Source organism: Oncorhynchus nerka, linkage group LG20, assembly GCF_034236695.1.
Source record: "Oncorhynchus nerka isolate Pitt River linkage group LG20, Oner_Uvic_2.0, whole genome shotgun sequence".
Classification (NCBI taxonomy): Eukaryota; Metazoa; Chordata; class Actinopteri; order Salmoniformes; family Salmonidae; genus Oncorhynchus; species Oncorhynchus nerka.
In genome coordinates, this window is record NC_088415.1 from 25,834,364 (window position 1) to 25,853,356 (window position 18,993).

Consider the following 18,993-nt stretch of genomic DNA (forward strand, 5'->3'; position numbering starts at 1 on the left):
TGAATTATTACGCTTATTATGATGATTCCATTCCAACGATAAGGATCAAAGGGCAGAACGCTTTCTTGTAAAATGCCAGACGTAAAAGCTCAAGCTCAATGGTACCAACTGATCAACTGCAGCCAACTACAGTATTTCAAACACTGGCCCTAGATTTGATCACTCATACTCATTAGATGTCGCTTTTCCACAGATATACAGACTGTACACTGTACCTTTTCATTGAGCAAACACTACTACAGGACTAAGCTCAGTCAGGTTATGCACTGATCCCATCCCTATCAGATTTCAGGGCCCTCCTCAGAGAGACAGAACACAATCAGCAGTGTGAGCAGTATTAGAACTCTGTCTTAATTGAACACTGGAGAATACAGTGGGAAGAGGAACTGAGTTTCACAGAGTCAGAGAAATCGAGGGAAGGATAGACAGCCTGTGAAAGCTAATGGAAATCATTTACTGACCTTAGCATTGACTCAACACGGACTTTATTTTGTTAATGTTGACTTTCCCATAACATCTTCATAACACACTTGACTATGGACACTAAAAGTTGATCATGTTTGTCCCAAAGCAAGCTAATAGCCTCATGTTATTGGCCCCTTCCCGTGTAGTGATGTTTGGCCTTGAGCGTGTGGGACCGCCGTGGAAAAGTAAAGGTCTTGGGGTCAATAATGACTGAGGTTGTGCCCAATCGAGAGTGATTAACATAGAAATAGAATACATAGAATGGACGTGGTTAGTAAGATGATGCACGTTTTATTCTATTTCTACAGGCTGTCTTGTCTTTGGGTTGGGTGGCTGTTAATTGTTGACTCTTGGGATGTTTTTAGGGCACAGATGAGGGGAGGAGGGTCGTCCCAGAACTACTGAAAGTGTGTTTTGCTCAAGCCTGATGAATCCGGCCCCCTTCTTTTTGTTTTCTACCCCTGTGTTGAAGGAGTTCAGAAGGTCACCGCTTTTCCTGAAGTGAAGGACAAAAAGAGTTTAGGACTATGACAGACAAAATAACATTTCCCCTTGAAGAATTTTTAAAAATAAAAACAATGGCTGTTTTATGTGGTGTTGATTGCTGTTAATGTGTGCGGCTTTCTTTACCTGTTGTAAAAACTAGGATTACCATTGGCTGATTGTCATTGAGCAGATGCTGACCAATGAAATTATTAGGTGAGAGCAAGCAGTCCCAGATACCCAATACATTTCATACATGAGAGGATTCATATCTTTGTCTCTCCCTGCACTATCATGAAGGAGTTACAGTGCTCAATGTACAGATAGACACCAGGTAGCTACAGCCTCATCCTCTGAATTGTTCAAGCCTGCCATTGAGACTGGTGTGTGTGCTCAGTGCTGACTGACTCACTCAATGACCCTGTAATCAGAAACAGCATTGTTTCTCAGGTAGAGTGCCTCTCTCACAGATCATTACATTTACATTGAAACTCCAGGAGTTTACACACGCATATTGGGAAGGGACAAGCAAGTTAAAGCACACTGCATACAGTACACGAGCACAGGGAAGGAGCCTACAAGATGAGGGAGGAGTTAGGGTGGGGATGGGGTAAATGTGATGGATAACTGGTTATGCTGCCCAAAAGTGTACTGACAGAAAGCAAGTGATATCTGGATATTCCTTTGACCTCATATGTTATTAATGATACTGTAATGTTAGCTTATTTAGAAAAACTTTAAAGATAAGTAAATGTTTTCCTCGTGTTATAATTTGATTGATTTAGTTAATGTACTGAAAGTATGCCAAATACAAGCTTTACTAAATATACAAACATGCCGTATCAAATATTTGGCTAGACACTTTTCAGTCATAATATCGTATCTGATCCGAGATAGTCAGTTACTATCCCCAAGGTCGAATGAATGACCTTACTGAGTAACAATAACTAATTACTGAAACAAAATACTCTTATTTCCTCATGGGCATTACAATTGTATTCCTCTAGAGAGAGGTAACAGCTCAATTTTACCAGTGAAAAGGCAGAGGTCATTTGACAACCTGATACAGTAGCTCACAAAAATAAATAACATGCTATGATGAAAATGTCTCAGTTTATTAAACCACAATAGTCCTTACAGTGTAAAGGTCCCAGAGGTCTTTGGATGGGATTGTGTGTGTGTGTATGTTACTGCAGGAGTGGAAATCAGAATAAGCTGAACTCTCGGTCCGTCATTGACATCTCTTTCACAAACCTGAGTAAGAACAGGAGGCAGAGGGTGAGCAGGCCACTGACACATCTGACTTCAAGAAGAATGTTAGAATCCGACACGACACTCACTTGGTCATCTCACTGTTCTTGCGGGGGAATCGTCTGACTTGGGTCCAGGGTTCATGCATCTTTCCTTGGCCTCCATTAGACATCCACCATCCACACTGATGGCTGTCTGTCAGGGGCACGGAGTACAGCTGATTCGGGGCTAGGGAAGAGTGAGTACATGTCACTCAATGTTGATCCACGGTGTGCCCTTGCCTTCGGTTTAGTAAAATGTATACTGAACAAAAATATAAATGCAACAATTTAATTGATTTTACAGTTCATATGAGGAAATCAGTCAATTGAAATAAATGTATTAGGCCCTAATCTATGGATTTCACATGACTGGGAATATAGATATGCATTAGTTGGTCACAGATACCTTAAAAAAAAAATGGGCCTCAAGATATCATCACTGTATTTTTGTGCATTCAAATTGCCATCGATAAATTGCAATTGTGTTTGTTGTCCATAGCTTATGCCTGCCCATAACATAACCCCACTGCCACCATACGGTACTCTGTTCACAACGTTGACATCAGCAAACCGCTCGCCCACACAACGCCATACATGTGGTCTGCGGTTCTGAGGCCAGTTGGATGTACTGCCAAATTTTCTAAAACCACATTGGAGGAGGCTAATGATAGAGAAATTCACATTAAATTATCTGACAACAGCTCTGGCAATATCAAGTGCACGCTCCCTCAAAACTTGAGACATCTGTGGCATTGTATTGTGTGACAAAACTGCACATTTTGTAGTGGCCTTCTATTGTCCCCAGCATCAGGCGCACCTGTGTAATGAACATGCTGTTTAATCAGCTTCTTGAAATGCCACACCTGTCAGGTGGATGGATATCTTGGCAAAGGAGAAATGCTCACTAACAGGGATATAAAGAGAGAAATAAGCTTTTTGTGCATATGGAACATTTTTGGGATCTTTTATTTCAGCTCATGAAACCAACACTTTTACATGTTGCGTTTATATTTTTGATCAGTGCATTTCATTCAAACCTAAATGTTGAACAGCTAAGGCCTACCACCTGTACATGAAATGATAAGTGATACTTAAGAGTACTCACATCTAACTTACATCTTGGTATCTGAACCCGTTTGAGCATCTCTCTGTATCGCCCCTGGCTCCCTTGGTGTATGTCTTGGCTGAAGGGAGAAGGCTGGTTGTAGATACTGCCAGTGTCAGTGCATTTTGGGGGTCCCCTCTGGACTTGGATGGAGGGCAGTCCTGACTGTTTAGCCCAGCTCCTTGAATCCACCTCATCTATAAAAGCAAAGGCAGGTTGTTCCGGCATGACCACTTGTACCTTCGAATGATGATCCATGTCAGGACAGATAAAGCAAAGCTATGACATTTAAAATACATACTTATTCTGCTTGTTTTAATGACTGACCATTTAGCTAAATTAACGTAGGTAATTAGCAAGTAACGTTAAGTCAGTGTAAACAAATGAACACAGATAACGTTACAATACAGCAACGTTAGCTAAGCACTCACCACCGGGAGAAGCAGACGATCTCGGACACAATAACATATTGTCTCCGATGGGGTTTTGATAGCCCAAATTCGTTATCCCGAAGAAAGCCATAAAGTAACGTTACCGTCGCCAGCAACAGTCTGAAGCTGTTTAGGATAGCAGGAAAATGTGGGAAAGGCAAGCAATTGCCTCTGTAAATAAATCACAACTTCTGTTTTACGCAGGACCATGGTAACAAGTGCCACCAATCAGATGGCGTTCCAGACATCAGCCTGTGAAGAAACAGAAACTGTTTAGAAAGGTGCAACGTTACAAAACGTTCAGATAGAAATGCATTTTGACAGATGATCTTCTGTCTTGTAGAATTAGGCACAATACCAGATTTGTTTATTAGATTTGTATCTATAATGTTCTGAATGAGCGGATTCGATTATGCTGTGGCACCAGGCAAAGGCCCTTCACGTCATCGGGCGAAAGCATCAAGGATGGGAATGCCTTTCTCAAATCGAACAGCAATCACCTCTGCATGGGAAAACACAGGATCCGACTAATTACTACACGTTCTTAATTACGTGTTTGAGCCGATTTCCCATTGAACGGGGCACTTGGCTCATGCATGGGAGGCAGCCCGGTTCCAAATCGAATGCAATCAACTTCCAGCCAATGCAAAACACGGGAGCCGGGGCTAGATTAATCGAACACCCTCAGAGTTTCACTCGTTGAATTCACCCCTGTGCTAGAAATTCCATCATGCTTCAGGTGTACTGCTCAAGTCTATGGATATGATATGGCTACATCATGTGTAGGCCTAGTCACCTATATTGTTGAAAATAAAAGCATAAAATAAATTAGCAGATAATAGCAGTAATAGTTCTCCCTTATGACGACCATTACACACATAATGTGTTAAGGCTGTACATATTAATATTCTACTAGCCTGGATTCAATCATTGAAAAAACTATGGTTGATTAAAAACGATTAGGCCAGAGCCGCTTGGATTAATCTAATAGTTTAATTAAACTATGGAGAAAAATGTTATTGTTCAATTATCCAGCACACGCACATTCGTAAAACGAACAAACGTAGCTAGGTTTTTGTTCTTGTACACTGTCGCTTATAAGCAAACGTTGCAGATATTGAATGCAGCCCATGTTACCAGTTGTTGTTATCAGTGTAATGATACGCACCTGCTGCGCTCAATGCCATGTGGCGTCAGTATAGATAACTACGTCGCAGTTTTGAGATAAAAGACAAGAAAAAGTGTCTAGATTCTTGAAATTTGGGCTTGAAGTAGGCTACATCTGGGTGGTCTGGTTTTCAGCTAAAAAGGTAAATGCCATGCTCTCATATGATTCCTAACATGGGGTAGTTGACTGACAAGGGTGGGTTTTTAAAGCTCTTATGCATTCATATGTGGAATATGTAATGTTGTCTCAGGTTTTCCAGAACTGGGTTCGGCTGCAAAAGGTGAATGGGAAGATGGAACAGCTGTCACATAAAAAAGAGGATTTAATGAGAAGTTCATGAAGTAGTGAATTTAACATTATGGTCTATTGGCCAATTTTGTCACATTTCATCAGCCTAAACTAGACAAAATGATGTAAGTAAAGCAGGTAATAGCTGTGACAGTCTCTTCTAGAGGGCTTCAGAAGTCACAATCTAAATAGACCACAACAAAAATATCTTGTTTCCAATACAAACTTGGTGTATGAGACATTTTGGTCTCTTTTCCTACAGACTTATTAGACACACTGGCTTCGTCTGTACGGTATTCCAAGAGGCTTCAAACAAGGGTTGTCACCATACCATTGTTCCAATACTATACCAGATTTTCCATGGCAAAAAATAAACTCAAATTAGACTAAACTCTATGGTCCTATTAAAAACCTACTTTATGTAGAATTGTGGGTGCTATAGCTTGCAAAATAAACAAATGTGACAACGTAATGCTGTTTTTTTTCCTTTCCACAATGGTCCTGAGTATTGTGAAACTGGAATTGTAACCACACAATATTATGGCTGGCATGCATGAGTTTCCTTTTGCTGTTTCTCTCATAGTAAACATGTTCCAGCTGTTTATAATGAACGAGGAACTTGTGTAGTCTAATCCTCTGTCATGGAGAGAGATGCTTGACATACTCCAGTTCAGCATGAAGTCAGTATTTTGAAGGCTCTGTTTGGTCAAATTCAAGATTAGCCAGTTTTATATCTCCTTTCAATTTGTATTCTACCCACAACTTTCATTCTACCTTACGTGAACAAATAGAAAGCCTTAGTTATACAGACGTGTGAAGGGAAGAGCTACACGGGAGGATACAGACCGCTTTGTCTGTTCATAGAGAACAAAGCTTTTATTAGGCACTCTGTATTTACATATCACACAATGAAGCTTCTCAGAGGTGTCCCCTGACCTCTGTTTCCTTTTGCTATTGTAGAATGTAGAACTGATTACTCTGGCAGATACCAGTTACTGTAAACTGTTAGAATTTCTCCTCAATTAACAATAGTATGTAATTAGTTGTAGTTTGGATGGTGTGATAAATTGAGTCATCACCTGACTCATGTCTTTATCACTCCTGTTTCAGCCCTGCGGTCGTTCTCTGGTACGCCGGCACAATGCGTGTGTTCTCCCGCCGTCACACCCTTCCCTTTAAGCTTGCCATTCTAGCAGGCTCCCTCTTCCTGGTCCTACTGCTCGTCATGCAGTACGACGTGGGAGGTGGGACTTCCCCTGAACCCTGGCTCAGAGAGCTGTCGATCAAACAGTCACAGGTGATGGGTGTGGTCAGAGGTGCTGTGTCAAACATGGGCTTCCAGATTGGTGCCCCCCTGCCCCTTCCCTCGGAGCGTGGGACCAACTCCTTTGATCCCCGCTGTCCACCTGGGTTCTACAGCATAGATGAGCTTCAACCTCACCTGGAGAGGCCACTACAGGACCCAAAGGACCACGGAGCATACGGCCGACCGTTTGTGATGGGCAGGATGACCCCTGCAGAGATTAAAGAGAAGCAGGATGGGCTGACCAAAAATTGTTTCAACCAATTTGCCAGCGACCGTATCTCCCTTCACCGCAGCCTGGGAAATGACACACGCCACCCAGAGTGAGTACAGGAGGACTGAAGGGAAGCTAGTTTGGAGTGATCTGTACTGTATGGTTGTGTACAATCAAAGCTTATCTAGCAGATCCCTTGGAGAATAGCCTCTTTGTTGTCAGTTGTGCAGGTCAAAGGTTCCGGCGCTGCCCTCCTCTCCCCACCACCAGTGTGATCATCGTGTTCCACAACGAGGCGTGGTCCACCCTCCTGCGGACCGTTTACAGCGTCCTGCACACTGCTCCTGCCTCCTTGCTCACAGAGATATTACTAGTGGATGACGCTAGCACAGACGGTAAGTGTGGTATGGAAGGTGTTGTGAGACTTTCCTGGCACAGACAGACCTTTCAGACTTTGCCGTTATCAATGACTCCTTGCTGTCCCCAGTCCACCTGACTGTGCTGCTGCTCCAGTTTCAACTGTTCTGCCTTATTATTATTTGACCATGCTGGTCATTTATGAACATTTGAACATCTTGGCCATGTTCTGTTATAATCTCTACCCGGCACAGCCAGAAGAGGACTGGCCACCCCACATAGCCTGGTTCCTCTCTAGGTTTCTTCCTAGGTTTTGGCCTTTCTAGGGAGTTTTTCCTAGCCACTGTGCTTTTACACCTGCATTGCTTGCTGTTTGGGTTTTAGGCTGGGTTTCTGTACAGCACTTTGAGATATCAGCTGATGTACGAAGGGCTATATAAATAAATTTGATTTGATCAAACGTTTATGTATTTGCAATCGGGAGCACATGCGTTATTCCCCTACTGCTCTCTTCCTCTTCACAGTGACATTAATAGAACAATGCCAGAGTATAAAATAACTCCTAGTAGCAATTTTCTCAGTAGAATAGATATCTACCTCTGTGGATAGATGTAATCCAGCTGTATTTTACCATCCTCATGCAATGGTTTTCAGATCACCTGAAGTCTCGTCTGGATGAGTATGTCCTGCAGCTGAAGATTGTGCGTGTGCTACGACAGCGGGAGAGGAAGGGATTAATCACTGCCAGGCTACTGGGGGCACAGACGGCTCAAGGAGAGATCCTCACCTTCCTGGATGCCCACTGTGCGTGTCCCAGCAGACACTGCAAACCAAAGAATTAGAATACAATTTTAGTAACTTATTAAGCTATAAACCCGGTTAGGAAGTGCTTTCATTGCCAGAAGCTCCTATCACTTTTGACCCTTGACAGCTGATCAACTACTTTATACTACTCCTAAGCATCATCATCAAAGCCCCTTAGAAATGATTTTAAATGAGGAAAACAGTAACGTTTTGAAGTTGTCATTACATTAGTCAGTTAAAAGAAACTGAAGATGATTAGTGAGGGAATATATTATGATATTTCTGTTTGTCTCATTTTCATCCCTGGTTAGGTGAGTGCTTCAATGGCTGGCTGGAACCCCTCCTGGCTCGGATAGTGGAGAAGCCCACTGCTGTGGTCAGCCCTGAGATAGTCATCATTGACCAAAACAACATGAAGTTCGCCAAACCCCTCGCCACAGCTCGTGCCCGTAACCGTGGAAACTTTGACTGGAGCCTTGTCTTTGGGTGGGAGCAGATCCCTGAGGAAGACCAAAAGAAACGCAAGAATGAAACTTATCCTGTCAGGTACTTTATACATACCCACACACACTCACTCGTGAAGTGATGTCATACTGAACATAAATATACTGTCTACTCCTAGGACTCCTACCTTTGCAGGTGGTCTGTTCTCTATTTCTAAGACTTACTTTGAGCACATTGGGACCTATGACGACAAGATGTTGATCTGGGGAGGTGAGAATGTGGAGATGTCCTTCAGGGTAAGTTATGTGGAAGGGCGGGAAGTACATCAACAATCATGTTGGCCTGACTGATGGTGGTGGTTAATGTAGACTTTAATGCCCTCTGCTGGTCAAAGTAGACACTGCTTCTTTCTGTATTCTGAACCCCTCCATGGTTACTTCCTGTCTTCCCTAGAATACTTTTATTCAGTCACTGTTGTGCCAAGCTTGAGCCTCGACCATTCAGCCCATGCCCTTTTCTGTGTCTACTCCATTGACCTGGAATGTCCTTCTTGTAGGTGTGGCAATGTGGAGGCCAGCTGGAGATCATACCCTGCTCAGTGGTGGGACATGTATTCCGCAGTAAGAGCCCTCACACCTTCCCCAAAGGCAGGTCGGTGATTGCCCGCAACCAGGTGCGTCTAGCCGAGGTCTGGATGGAGGACTACAAGCAGATCTTCTACCGCAGGAACAAGAAGGCTGCCACCATAGCCAAAGAGGTTGGGTATAGTGTCCCCTCAATGTTTTACACATGACACTGCTGGGATCTAGGTGCTGTTCTCTCACAGTTACACATGGCTCTTTTGTAAAGAGTGGTACTGTATCCTGCATTATTGTTTACATTATGTAAAAATGACCTCATCATTGCTTTGTTCTTCTTCCTGTTCACTCAGAACACATATGGTGACATCTCTGAACGCCTCAAACTCAAAGAGAAGCTAAGCTGCAAAAACTTTACATGGTACTTGCACAACGTTTACCCAGAGGCCTATGTTCCAGACCTCACCCCTGTCATGTTTGGAGCGGTAATGTTATTTAACTTTCATTAGAAATTGGATTGTCAGTCTATAAACGCGCATCCACTTTTAATGAGTATATATTCTGCTAAAATTATATTTTATCAGCTCAAGAACTCTGGCTCAAAGACATGCCTGGATGTGGGAGAAAAGAATAAGGGTGGGAAACCGATTATCTTATACACATGCCACAACATGGGAGGAAACCAGGTACTTTAATCTAGATATAAACTGAGTGGTTTGAGCACTTAATGCTGATTGGCTTACAGCTGTGGGACATCATGCCATATACCACGGGTATGACAAATAATTTATTTTTACTGCTCTAATTACGTTGGTAACCAGTTTATAATAGCAATAAGGCATCTATGGAGTTTGTGGTAAATGGCCAATATACCACGGCTAAGGGCTGTTCTTTAGTACGACGCAAAACGGAGTGCCTGGATACAGCCCATAGCCGTGGTATATTGGCCATATACCGCACCCCCTCGGGCCTTATTGCTTAAATATACAATATGCGGAGCCGTGTGTGCATGTTTATAATTGCCACACAGGTTTTTTTTTCTAACATAACATTTGTGTGTAGTATTTTGAGTACACATCCCATCAGGAGCTTCGTCACAACATACGTAAGCAGCTGTGTCTACATGCGACCCCCGGGGCGGCGCCGGTGTCCATAAAGCTCTGCCGTCTGAAGGGCAAAGGAACCACAGTGGCCCCGGAGCAAGTGTGGCATTTTACACCGGTATGTAACATGACATTGTAAACTGTCAATATATATATATTTTATCGGTTAGTTTGTTTCACATTGTCACTCTTAATAATCAATGCACATCTTCTCCACTGCTCTGAAAGTGTTACTGCAGGTCTTGTACATGGGTATGTTTCATATACAGTATGTGGAAACCCTTTTCTCCTTACAATCAAATTACTGAGGCTTGTATGTCATGCAACACAAGGGCATTAACGACTTCACAGTATACACATGCTGTTACACACATTAGCTATGTTCATGCTGCACTTTTCAGAAGGCAAGTGCAGAACAGAGCATTGTGGTCACTTGCAGTGCACAGTAGCCTTTTATTCTGCTCATTATTGTTTGTGTTCACACAGGGTTCTCTCCTTAAGAATCCCTCCTCGGGCAAATGCTTGACTGTAGACGGAGGTGAAGTGGTGATGAGTAGCTGTGACTTGGCCAATGTCAGCCAACACTGGAACCTCAGCTGACCAATGGGATCCAGGGAGGAAGGAGGATCACTGACATCATCCATTACATTTGGGAGCCCTGCCCTTTTTGATGACAACATGTATTTCTGAAATATGGGACCCTGTGCAGTTTGACCCAGTACTTTATTTCTTTATTTACTAAAGAAGTTGAAAAGTTTGAGGCTTTTTAATGTTTTATTCTAGAGGATCCCGATTTAGATGAGTTTGTAGAAGTTAAAGTTTTACACTTGAAAATTTGCTTAATTCTTTAATCACTAGGCCAAAGGGCATAGTACCAGACAAGTTTGAACACCTACTCATTCAAGGGTTTCTTTTTAAAACTATTTTCTATACTGCAGAGTAATAGGTAAGACAAATATGAAATAACACATGGAATTATGTAGTAGCCAAAAAAGTGTTAAACAAATCACAATATGTTTGAGGTTCTTCAAAGTACCCACACTTTGACAGCTTTGCACACTCTTGGCATTCTCTCAACCAGCTTCATGAGGAATACTTTTCCAACAGTCTTGATGGAGTTTCCATATGCTTTTCCTTCCCTCTCATCCCAAACAATCTCAATTGGGTTGAGGTTGGGTGATTGAAGGGCAGGTCATCTAATGCAGTGCTCCATCACTCTCCTTGTTCAAATGATAGTCCCACTAAGCGCAAACCAGATGTGATGGTGTATCGCTGTGGTAGCCATGCTGGTTAAGTTTGCCTTAAATTCTAAATAAATCAGACCACGTCACCAGCAAAGGACCCCCCCCTTCAAGCTCCTCCATGCTTCTAAGTGGGAACCACACATGCGGCGGTCCTCCGTTCACCTACTGTGTCTCTCAAAGACACGGTGGCTAGAAGCCCAAATTTGAGATTTTTGGTTCAGACCAAAGAACAGATTTCAACTGGTCCATTGCTTGTGTTTCTTGGCCCAAGGAAAGTCCATTCTTATTTGTGTTCTTTGCAGCAATTTGACCATGGAAGACCTGATTTCTACAATGTAGAAAATAGTAAAAAAAAAAAAATGCTGGAACGATGTGTGTATATATACACTGCTCAAAAATAAAGGAAACACTAAAATAACACATCCTAGAGCTGAATTAATTAAATATTCTTATTAAATACATTTTCTTACATAGTGTGATTTTGTTGTCAGCACATTCAACTATCAATGGAAATCAAATTTATCAACCCATGGAGGTCTGGATTTGGAGTTAAAGTGGAAAACCACACTACAGGCTGATCCAACTTTGATATAATGTCCTTAAAACAAGTAAAAATTAGGCTCAGTGTGTGTGGCCTCCACGTGCCTGTATGACCTCCCTACAACGCCTGGGCATGCTCCTGATGAGGTGGCGGATGGTCTCCTGAGGGATCTCCTCCCAGACCTGGACTAAAGCATCTGCCAACTTCTGGACAGTCTGTGGTGCAACGTGGCGTTGGTGGATGGAGCGAGACATGTCCCAGATGTGCTCAATTGGATTCAGGTCGGGGGAACGGGCGGGCCAGTCAATAGCATCAATGCCTTCCTCTTGCAGGAACTGCTGATCCACTCCAGCCACATGAGGTCTAGCATTGTCTTGCATTAGGAGGAACTCTGGGCCAACCGCACCAGCATATGGTCTCACAAGGGGACTGAGGATCTCATCTCGGTACCTAATGGCAGTCAGGCTACCTCTGGCGAGCACATGGAGGGCTGTGCGGCCCCCCCCCAAAGAAATGCCACCTCACACCATGACTGACCCACCGCCAAACCGGTCATGCTGGAGGATGTTGCAGGCAACAGAACGTTCTCCACGGCGTCTCCAGACTCTGTCACGTGCTCAGTGTGAACCTGCTTTCATCTGTGAAGAGCACAGGGCGCCAGTGGCGAATTTGCCAATCTTGGTGTTCTCTGGCAAATGCCAAATGTCCTGCATGGTGTTGGGCTGTAAGCACAACCCCCACCTGTGGACATCGGGCCCTCATACCACCCTCATGGAGTCTGTTTCTGACCGTTTGAGCAGACACATGCACATTTGTGGCCTGCTGGAGGTCATTTTGTAGGGCTCTGGCAGTGCTCCTCCTTAATTATCTGTACTATTATTCTGACATTTCACATTCTTAAAATTAAGTGGTGATCCTAACTGACCAAAGACAGGGAATTTTTACTGGGATTAAATGTCAGGAATTGTGAAAAACTGAGTTTAAATCTATTTGGCAACGGTGTATGTAAACTTCCGACTTCAACTGTGTATATATACAGTGGGGCAAAAAAGTATTTAGTCAGCCACCAATTGTGCAAGTTCTCCCACTTAAGAAGATGAGAGAGGCCTGTAATTTTCATCATAGGTACACTTCAACTATGACAGACAAAATGAGAAAAAAAAATCCAGAAAATCACATTGTAGGATTTTTAATGAATTTATTTGCAAGTTATGGTGGAAAATAAGTATTTGGTCAATAACAAAAGTTTATCTCAATACTTTGTCATTGCAAACAAAGGGTATATAAGAGGTCAAATGTTTTCTGTAAGTCTTCGCAAGGTTTTCACACACTGTTGCTGGTGTTTTGGCCCATTCCTCCATGCAGATCTCCTCTAGTTTTGGAGCTGTTGCTGGGCAACACGGACTTTCAACTCCCTCCAAAGATTTTCTATGGGGTTGAGATCTGGAGACTGGCTAGGCCACTCCAGGACTTTGAAATGCTTCTTACGAAGCCACTCCTTCGTTGCCCGCCATTGTGTTTGGGATCATTGTCATGCTGAAAGACCCAGCCACGTTTCATCTTCAATGCCCTTGCTGATGGAAGGAGGTTTCACTCAAAATCTCACGATGCATGGCCCCATTCATTCTTTCCTTTACACGGATCAGTCGTTCTGGTCCCTTTGCAGAAAAACAGCCCCAACGCATGATGTTTCCACCCCCATGCTTCACAGTAGGTATGGTGTTCTTTGGATGCAACTCAGCATTCTTTGTCCTCCAAACATGACGAGTTGTTTTTACCAAAAAGTTATATTTTGGTTTTATCTGACCATATGACATTCTCCCAATCTTCTTCTGGATCATCCAAATGCTCTCTAGCAAACTTCAGACGGGCCTGGACATGTACTGGCTTAAGCAGGGGGACACGTCTGGTACTGCAGGATTTGAGTCTCTGGCGGCGTAGTGTGTTATTGATGGTAGGCTTTGTTACTTTGGTCCCAGCTCTCTGCAGGTCATTCACTAGGTCCCCCCGTGTGGTTCTGGGATTTTTGCTCACCGTTCTTGTGATCATTTTGACCCCACGGGGTGAGATCTTGCCTTAGATCGAGGGAGATTATCAGTGGTCTTGTATGTCTTCCGGTTCCTAATAATTGCTCCCACAGTTGATTTCTTCAAACCAAGCTGCTTACCTATTGCAGATTCAGTCTTCCCAGCCTGGTGCAGGTCTACAATTTTGTTTCTGGTATTCTTTGACAGCTCTTTGGTCTTGGCCATAGTGGAGTTTGGAGTGTGACTGTTTGAGGTTGTGGACAGGTGTCTTTTATACTGATAACAAGTTCAAACAGGTGCCATTAATACAGGTAACGAGTGGAGGACAGAGGAGCCTCTTGAAGAAGTTACAGGTCTGTGAGAGCCAGACATCTTGCTTGTTTGTAGGTGACCAAATACTTATTTTCCACCATAATTTGCAAATAAATTCATTAAAAATCCTACAATGTGATTTTCTGGATTTTTTTTCTTTCATTTTGTCTGTCATAGTTGAAGTGTACCTATGATGAAAATTACAGGCCTCTCCTCTTTTTAAGTGGGAGAACTTGCACAATTGGTGGCTGACAATACTTTTTTTGCCCCACTGTATATATCAGCAAAAAAAGAAACATCCTCTCACTGTCAGCTGCATTTATTTTCAGCAAACTTAATATGTTTAAATATTTGTATGAACATAACAAGATTCAACCACTGAGACAGAAATCAGAAGTAACAGAGATTTGTCCCGAAGCCACTCCTGCGTTTTCTTGGCTGTGTGCTTAGGGTTGTTGTCCTGTTGGAAGGTGAACCTTCACCCCAGTCTGAGGTCCTGAGTTCTCTGGAGCAGGTTTTCATCAAGGATCTCTCTGTACTTTGCTCCGTTCATCTTCCCCTCAATCCTGACTAGTCGCTCTGTCCCTGCTGCTGAAAATTGTCCCCACTGCATGATGCTGCCACCACCATAATTCACCGTAGGACTGGTGCCAGGTTTCCTCTAGACACAAGACCTGGCATTCAGGCCAAAGTGTTCAATCTTGGTTTCATCAGACCAGAGAATCTTGTTTCTAATGGTCTGAGAGTTCTTTAGGTGGCAGGGACTGGGTGACTAGTCAGGATCGGGGAAACAAGTACAGAGATCCTTGATGAAAACCTGCTCCAGCGAGCTCAGGACCTCAAACTGGGGCGAAGGTTCACCTTCCAACAGGACCACAACCCTAAGCACACAGCCAAGACAATGCAGGAGTGGCTTCAAGACAAGTCTCTGAATGTCCTTGAGTGGCCCAGCCAGAGCCCGGACTTGAACCTGATCTAACATCTCTGGGGAGACCTGAAAATAGCTGTGCAGCAATGCTTCCCCATCCAACCTGAAAGAGCTTGATAAACTGCAGAGAAGAATGGGAGAAAATCCTCAAATCAAAATTTGTTGGTCACATAAACATATTTAGCAGATGTTATTGCGGGTGTAGCGAAAAACAGACGTGCCAAGCTTGTAGTGTCATACCCAAGAAGACTCAACTGTTATTGCTGCCAAAAGTGCTTAAACAAATTACTAAGTACTTCAGAAATACAGTGTAGACATTTTTAATGTTGTAAATGACTATTGTAGCTGGAAAGGGCTGATTTTTAAGGGAATATCGACATAGACGTACAAAGGCCCATTATCAGCAACCATCACTCCTGTGTTCCAATGGTACGTTGTGTTAGCTAATCCAAGTGTATCATTTTAAAATGATAATTGATGATTAGAAAACCCTTTTGCAATTATGTTAGCACAGCTGCAAACTGTTGTCAGCTGCAAACTGGAGCATCAGTATTTGTGGGTTCGATTACAGGCTCAAAATGGCTAGAAACAAATAACTTATTCTGAAACTCGTCAGTCTATTCTTGTTCTGAGAAATTACGGCTATTCCATGCGAGAAATTGCCAAGAAACTGAAGATCTCATACAAAGCTGTGTACTACTCCCTTCACAGAACAGCACAAACTGGCTCTAACCAGAATAGAAAGAGGAGTGTGAGGCCCCGGTGCACAACTGAACAAGAGGACAAGTACATTAGAGTGTCTAGTTTGAGAAACAGACACCTCTCAAGTCCTCAACTGGCAGCTTCATTAAATAGTACCCGCAATAGACCAGTCTCAGCGTCAACAGTGAAGAGGCGACTCCGGGATGGCAGAGTTGCAAAGAAAAAAACAAATCTCAGACTGGCCAATAAAAAGAAAAGACTATGATCGGCCTAGAAGGCCAGCATCCCGGAGTCTCCTCTTCATTGTTGACGTTGAGACTGGTGTTTTGCGGAAGGCCCTAAAAATTGTCAAAGCAGTACCGGAGTTCTAAGTCAAGGACAAAAAGGCTTCTCAACAGTTTTTACCCCCAAGCCATAAGACTCCTGAACAGGTAACCAAATGGTTACCCGGACTATTTGCATTGTGTGCCCTCCCCCCAACCCCTCTTTTACGCTGCTGCTACTCTCTGTTCATCATATATGCATAGTCACTTTAACTATATGGTCATGTACATACTACCTCAATTGGCCCGACCGACCAGTGCTCCCGCACATTGGCTAACTGGGCTATCTACATTGTGTCCTATCACCCGCCAACCCCTCTTTTTACTCTACTGCTGCTCTCTGTTCATCATATATGCATAGTCACTTTAACCATACCTACATGTACATACTACCTCAATAAGCCGGACTAACCAGTGTCTATCTGTATATAGCCTTGCTACTCTTATTGTCAAATGTCTTTTTACTGTTGCTTTATTTCTTTACTTACCTACACAAACACACACACACACACACACACACACAGACATACCTTTTTTCGCACTATTGGTTAGAGCCTGTAAGTAAGCATTTCACTGTTGTATTTGGCGCACGTGACAAATACATTTTGATTTGATTTGCGGGTAATTTTTAATGAAGCTGCAAGTTGAGGACTTGCGAGGCGTCTGTTTCTGAAGCTAGACACTCTAATACCGTGAGTCTCAACTGTTGGTCGCGGGAAGGATTAAGGGGTCGCGAGACATGTGCAAGAACATAATATATACTATATTATTTTGAACGGTAACCGCTGCACCTAAACTTTTATTTTGAATGGATGCCGCCGCATTGCTTATTGTTGCTGACTTTATACAACGTTACAGCGACACAGGCGTGCCTGCAATGCACTGCTTATTGTTGCTGACTGAACACGCGCAGCACGTCCACAGTGATGAAATGGCTAGTTACAGTGGCTTGCGAAAGTATTCACCCCCTTGGCATTGTTCCTATTTTGTTGCCTTACAACTTTTTGGAGTGTTTGTATCATTTGATTTACACAACATGCATGCCACTTTGAAGATGCAAAAACATTTTTGGGGGGTGAAACAAACAAGAAAGACAAAAAAACAGAACTTGAGCTTGCATAACTATTCACCCCCCCAAAGTCAATACTTTGTAGAGCCACCTTCTGCAGCAATTACAGCTGCAAGTCTCTTGGGGTATGTCTGTATAAGTTTGGCACATCTAGCCACTGGGATTTTTTTCCCATTCTTCAAGGCAAAACTGCTCCAGCTCCTTCAAGTTGGATGGGTTCCGCTGGTGTACAGCAATCTTTAAGTCATACTACAGATTCTCAATTGGATTGAGGTCTGTGTTTTGACTAGGCCATTCCAAGAAATGTAAATGTTTCCCCTTAAACCACTCGAGTGTTGCTTTCGCAGTATGCTTAGGGTCATTGTCCTGCTGGAAGGTGAACCTCCATCCCAGTCTCAAATCTCTGGAAGACTGAAACAGGTTTCCCTCAAGAATTTCCCTGTATTTAGCACCATCCATCATTCCTTCAATTCTGACCAGTTTCCCAGTCCCTGCCGATGAAAACCATCCCCACAGCATGATGCTGCCACCACCATGCTTCATTTTGGGGATGGTGTTATCAGGGTTATGGGAGGTATTGGGTTTGCGCCAGACATAGCGTTTTCCTTGATGGCCAAAAAGCTCAATTTTAGTCTCATCTGACCAGAGTACCTTCTTCCATATGTTTGGGGAGTCTCCCACATGCCTTTTGGTGAACACCAAACGTACCATTGGAACACAGAATTGATGGTTGCCAGATAATGAACCTCTGTACGCCTATGTAGATATTCCATAAAAAATCAAACGTGTCCAGCTACAATAGTCATTTACAACATTAACAATGTCTACACTGTATTTCTGATCGATTTTATGTTATTTTAATGGACAAAAAAATTGCTTTTCTTTAAATAACAAGGACATTTCTAAGTGACCCCAAACTTTTGAACAGTAGTGTGTATATATACACATAAAACTATGTGGACACCATTCAAATGAGTGGATTTGGCTATTTCAGCTACACCTGTTGCTGAGAAGTGTATAAAATCCAGCACACAGCCATGCAATCTCCACAAACAACCATTGGCACTCAAATGACCTTACTGACGAGCTCAGTGACTTTCAACATGGCGTCGTCATAGAATGCCACCTTTCCAACAAGGCAGTTTGTGAAATTTTGGCCCTGCTAGAGCTGCCCCGGTCAACTGTAAGTGCTGTTATTGTGAAGTGGAAACATCTAGGAGCATATGTCTGTGTGTGGCATGTATCATGGATAATGAAATCAAGCATATGCAGAGAAATGATGTTCCCCTGTGAAAGGAAGTATTTTCAGATAATGGACTAGCAAGGATTTTCAATACCAGATGATGATCTGTTGATTTAGATTTATTATTTTGAATTAGCAGTGTTTGGTGTCTCTTCCATGTTCATGCAGTTTATACATGACTTTATTTATAATCCCAGAAAGTATTTTGTCCAGGATTTGACCCAGGTTGGTCAAACACAAGACATTTTGTGCGTTTGTGCGTTTTCCTTGATGGACAAAAAGCTCAATTTTAGTCTCATCTGACCAGAGTACCTTCTTCCATATGTTTGGGGAGTCTCCCACATGCCTTTTGGTGAACACCAAACGTACCATTGGAACACAGGATTGATGGTTGCTGATAATGAACCTCTGTACGCCTATGTAGATATTCCATAAAAAGTCTCCCACCCCCTCTGCTACATATCCACTTGCATGTCAGTGATGGCTATTTCTTCTCTTTGATTGGTGTTTTTCTCTGAAGAGTGTACAGATAACCACGCCCCACCCATCTTTTGCTGGACTTGGAAATG

General features: G+C 42.9%; 2 protein-coding genes across 4 annotated transcripts; one reads left to right on the plus strand and one right to left on the minus strand.

The window, feature by feature from the left end:
* Nucleotides 1-1,318: 1,318 nt before the first annotated feature.
* Nucleotides 1,319-4,269, minus strand: LOC115102142 (sperm microtubule inner protein 11-like). The gene is made up of 5 exons (XM_029621757.2): nt 4,135-4,269; nt 3,777-4,028; nt 3,357-3,542; nt 2,289-2,427; nt 1,319-2,202 (listed from the first exon to the last, which is right to left on the minus strand). The coding sequence occupies exons 2-5, from the start codon at nt 3,865-3,867 to the stop codon at nt 2,154-2,156; spliced, it is 465 nt and encodes a 154-aa protein (XP_029477617.1). The 5' UTR covers nt 3,868-4,028; nt 4,135-4,269; the 3' UTR covers nt 1,319-2,153.
* A 659-nt stretch (nt 4,270-4,928) lies between these two features.
* Nucleotides 4,929-10,792, plus strand: LOC115102143 (polypeptide N-acetylgalactosaminyltransferase 6-like). 3 transcript variants are annotated; one of them, XM_029621758.2, is made up of 11 exons: nt 4,930-5,086; nt 6,343-6,858; nt 6,972-7,144; nt 7,761-7,910; nt 8,222-8,456; nt 8,533-8,650; nt 8,911-9,111; nt 9,286-9,417; nt 9,517-9,618; nt 9,995-10,153; nt 10,522-10,792. In XM_029621758.2, the coding sequence occupies exons 2-11, from the start codon at nt 6,374-6,376 to the stop codon at nt 10,633-10,635; spliced, it is 1,869 nt and encodes a 622-aa protein (XP_029477618.1). In that variant the 5' UTR covers nt 4,930-5,086; nt 6,343-6,373; the 3' UTR covers nt 10,636-10,792. The 3 variants fall into 3 exon arrangements, with proteins under 3 accessions (XP_029477621.1, XP_029477618.1, XP_064861409.1); XM_065005337.1 differs by lacking the exon at nt 4,930-5,086 and adding an exon at nt 5,195-5,224; XM_029621761.2 differs by lacking the exon at nt 9,517-9,618 and having other exon boundaries at nt 4,929-5,086.
* Nucleotides 10,793-18,993: the final 8,201 nt, after the last annotated feature.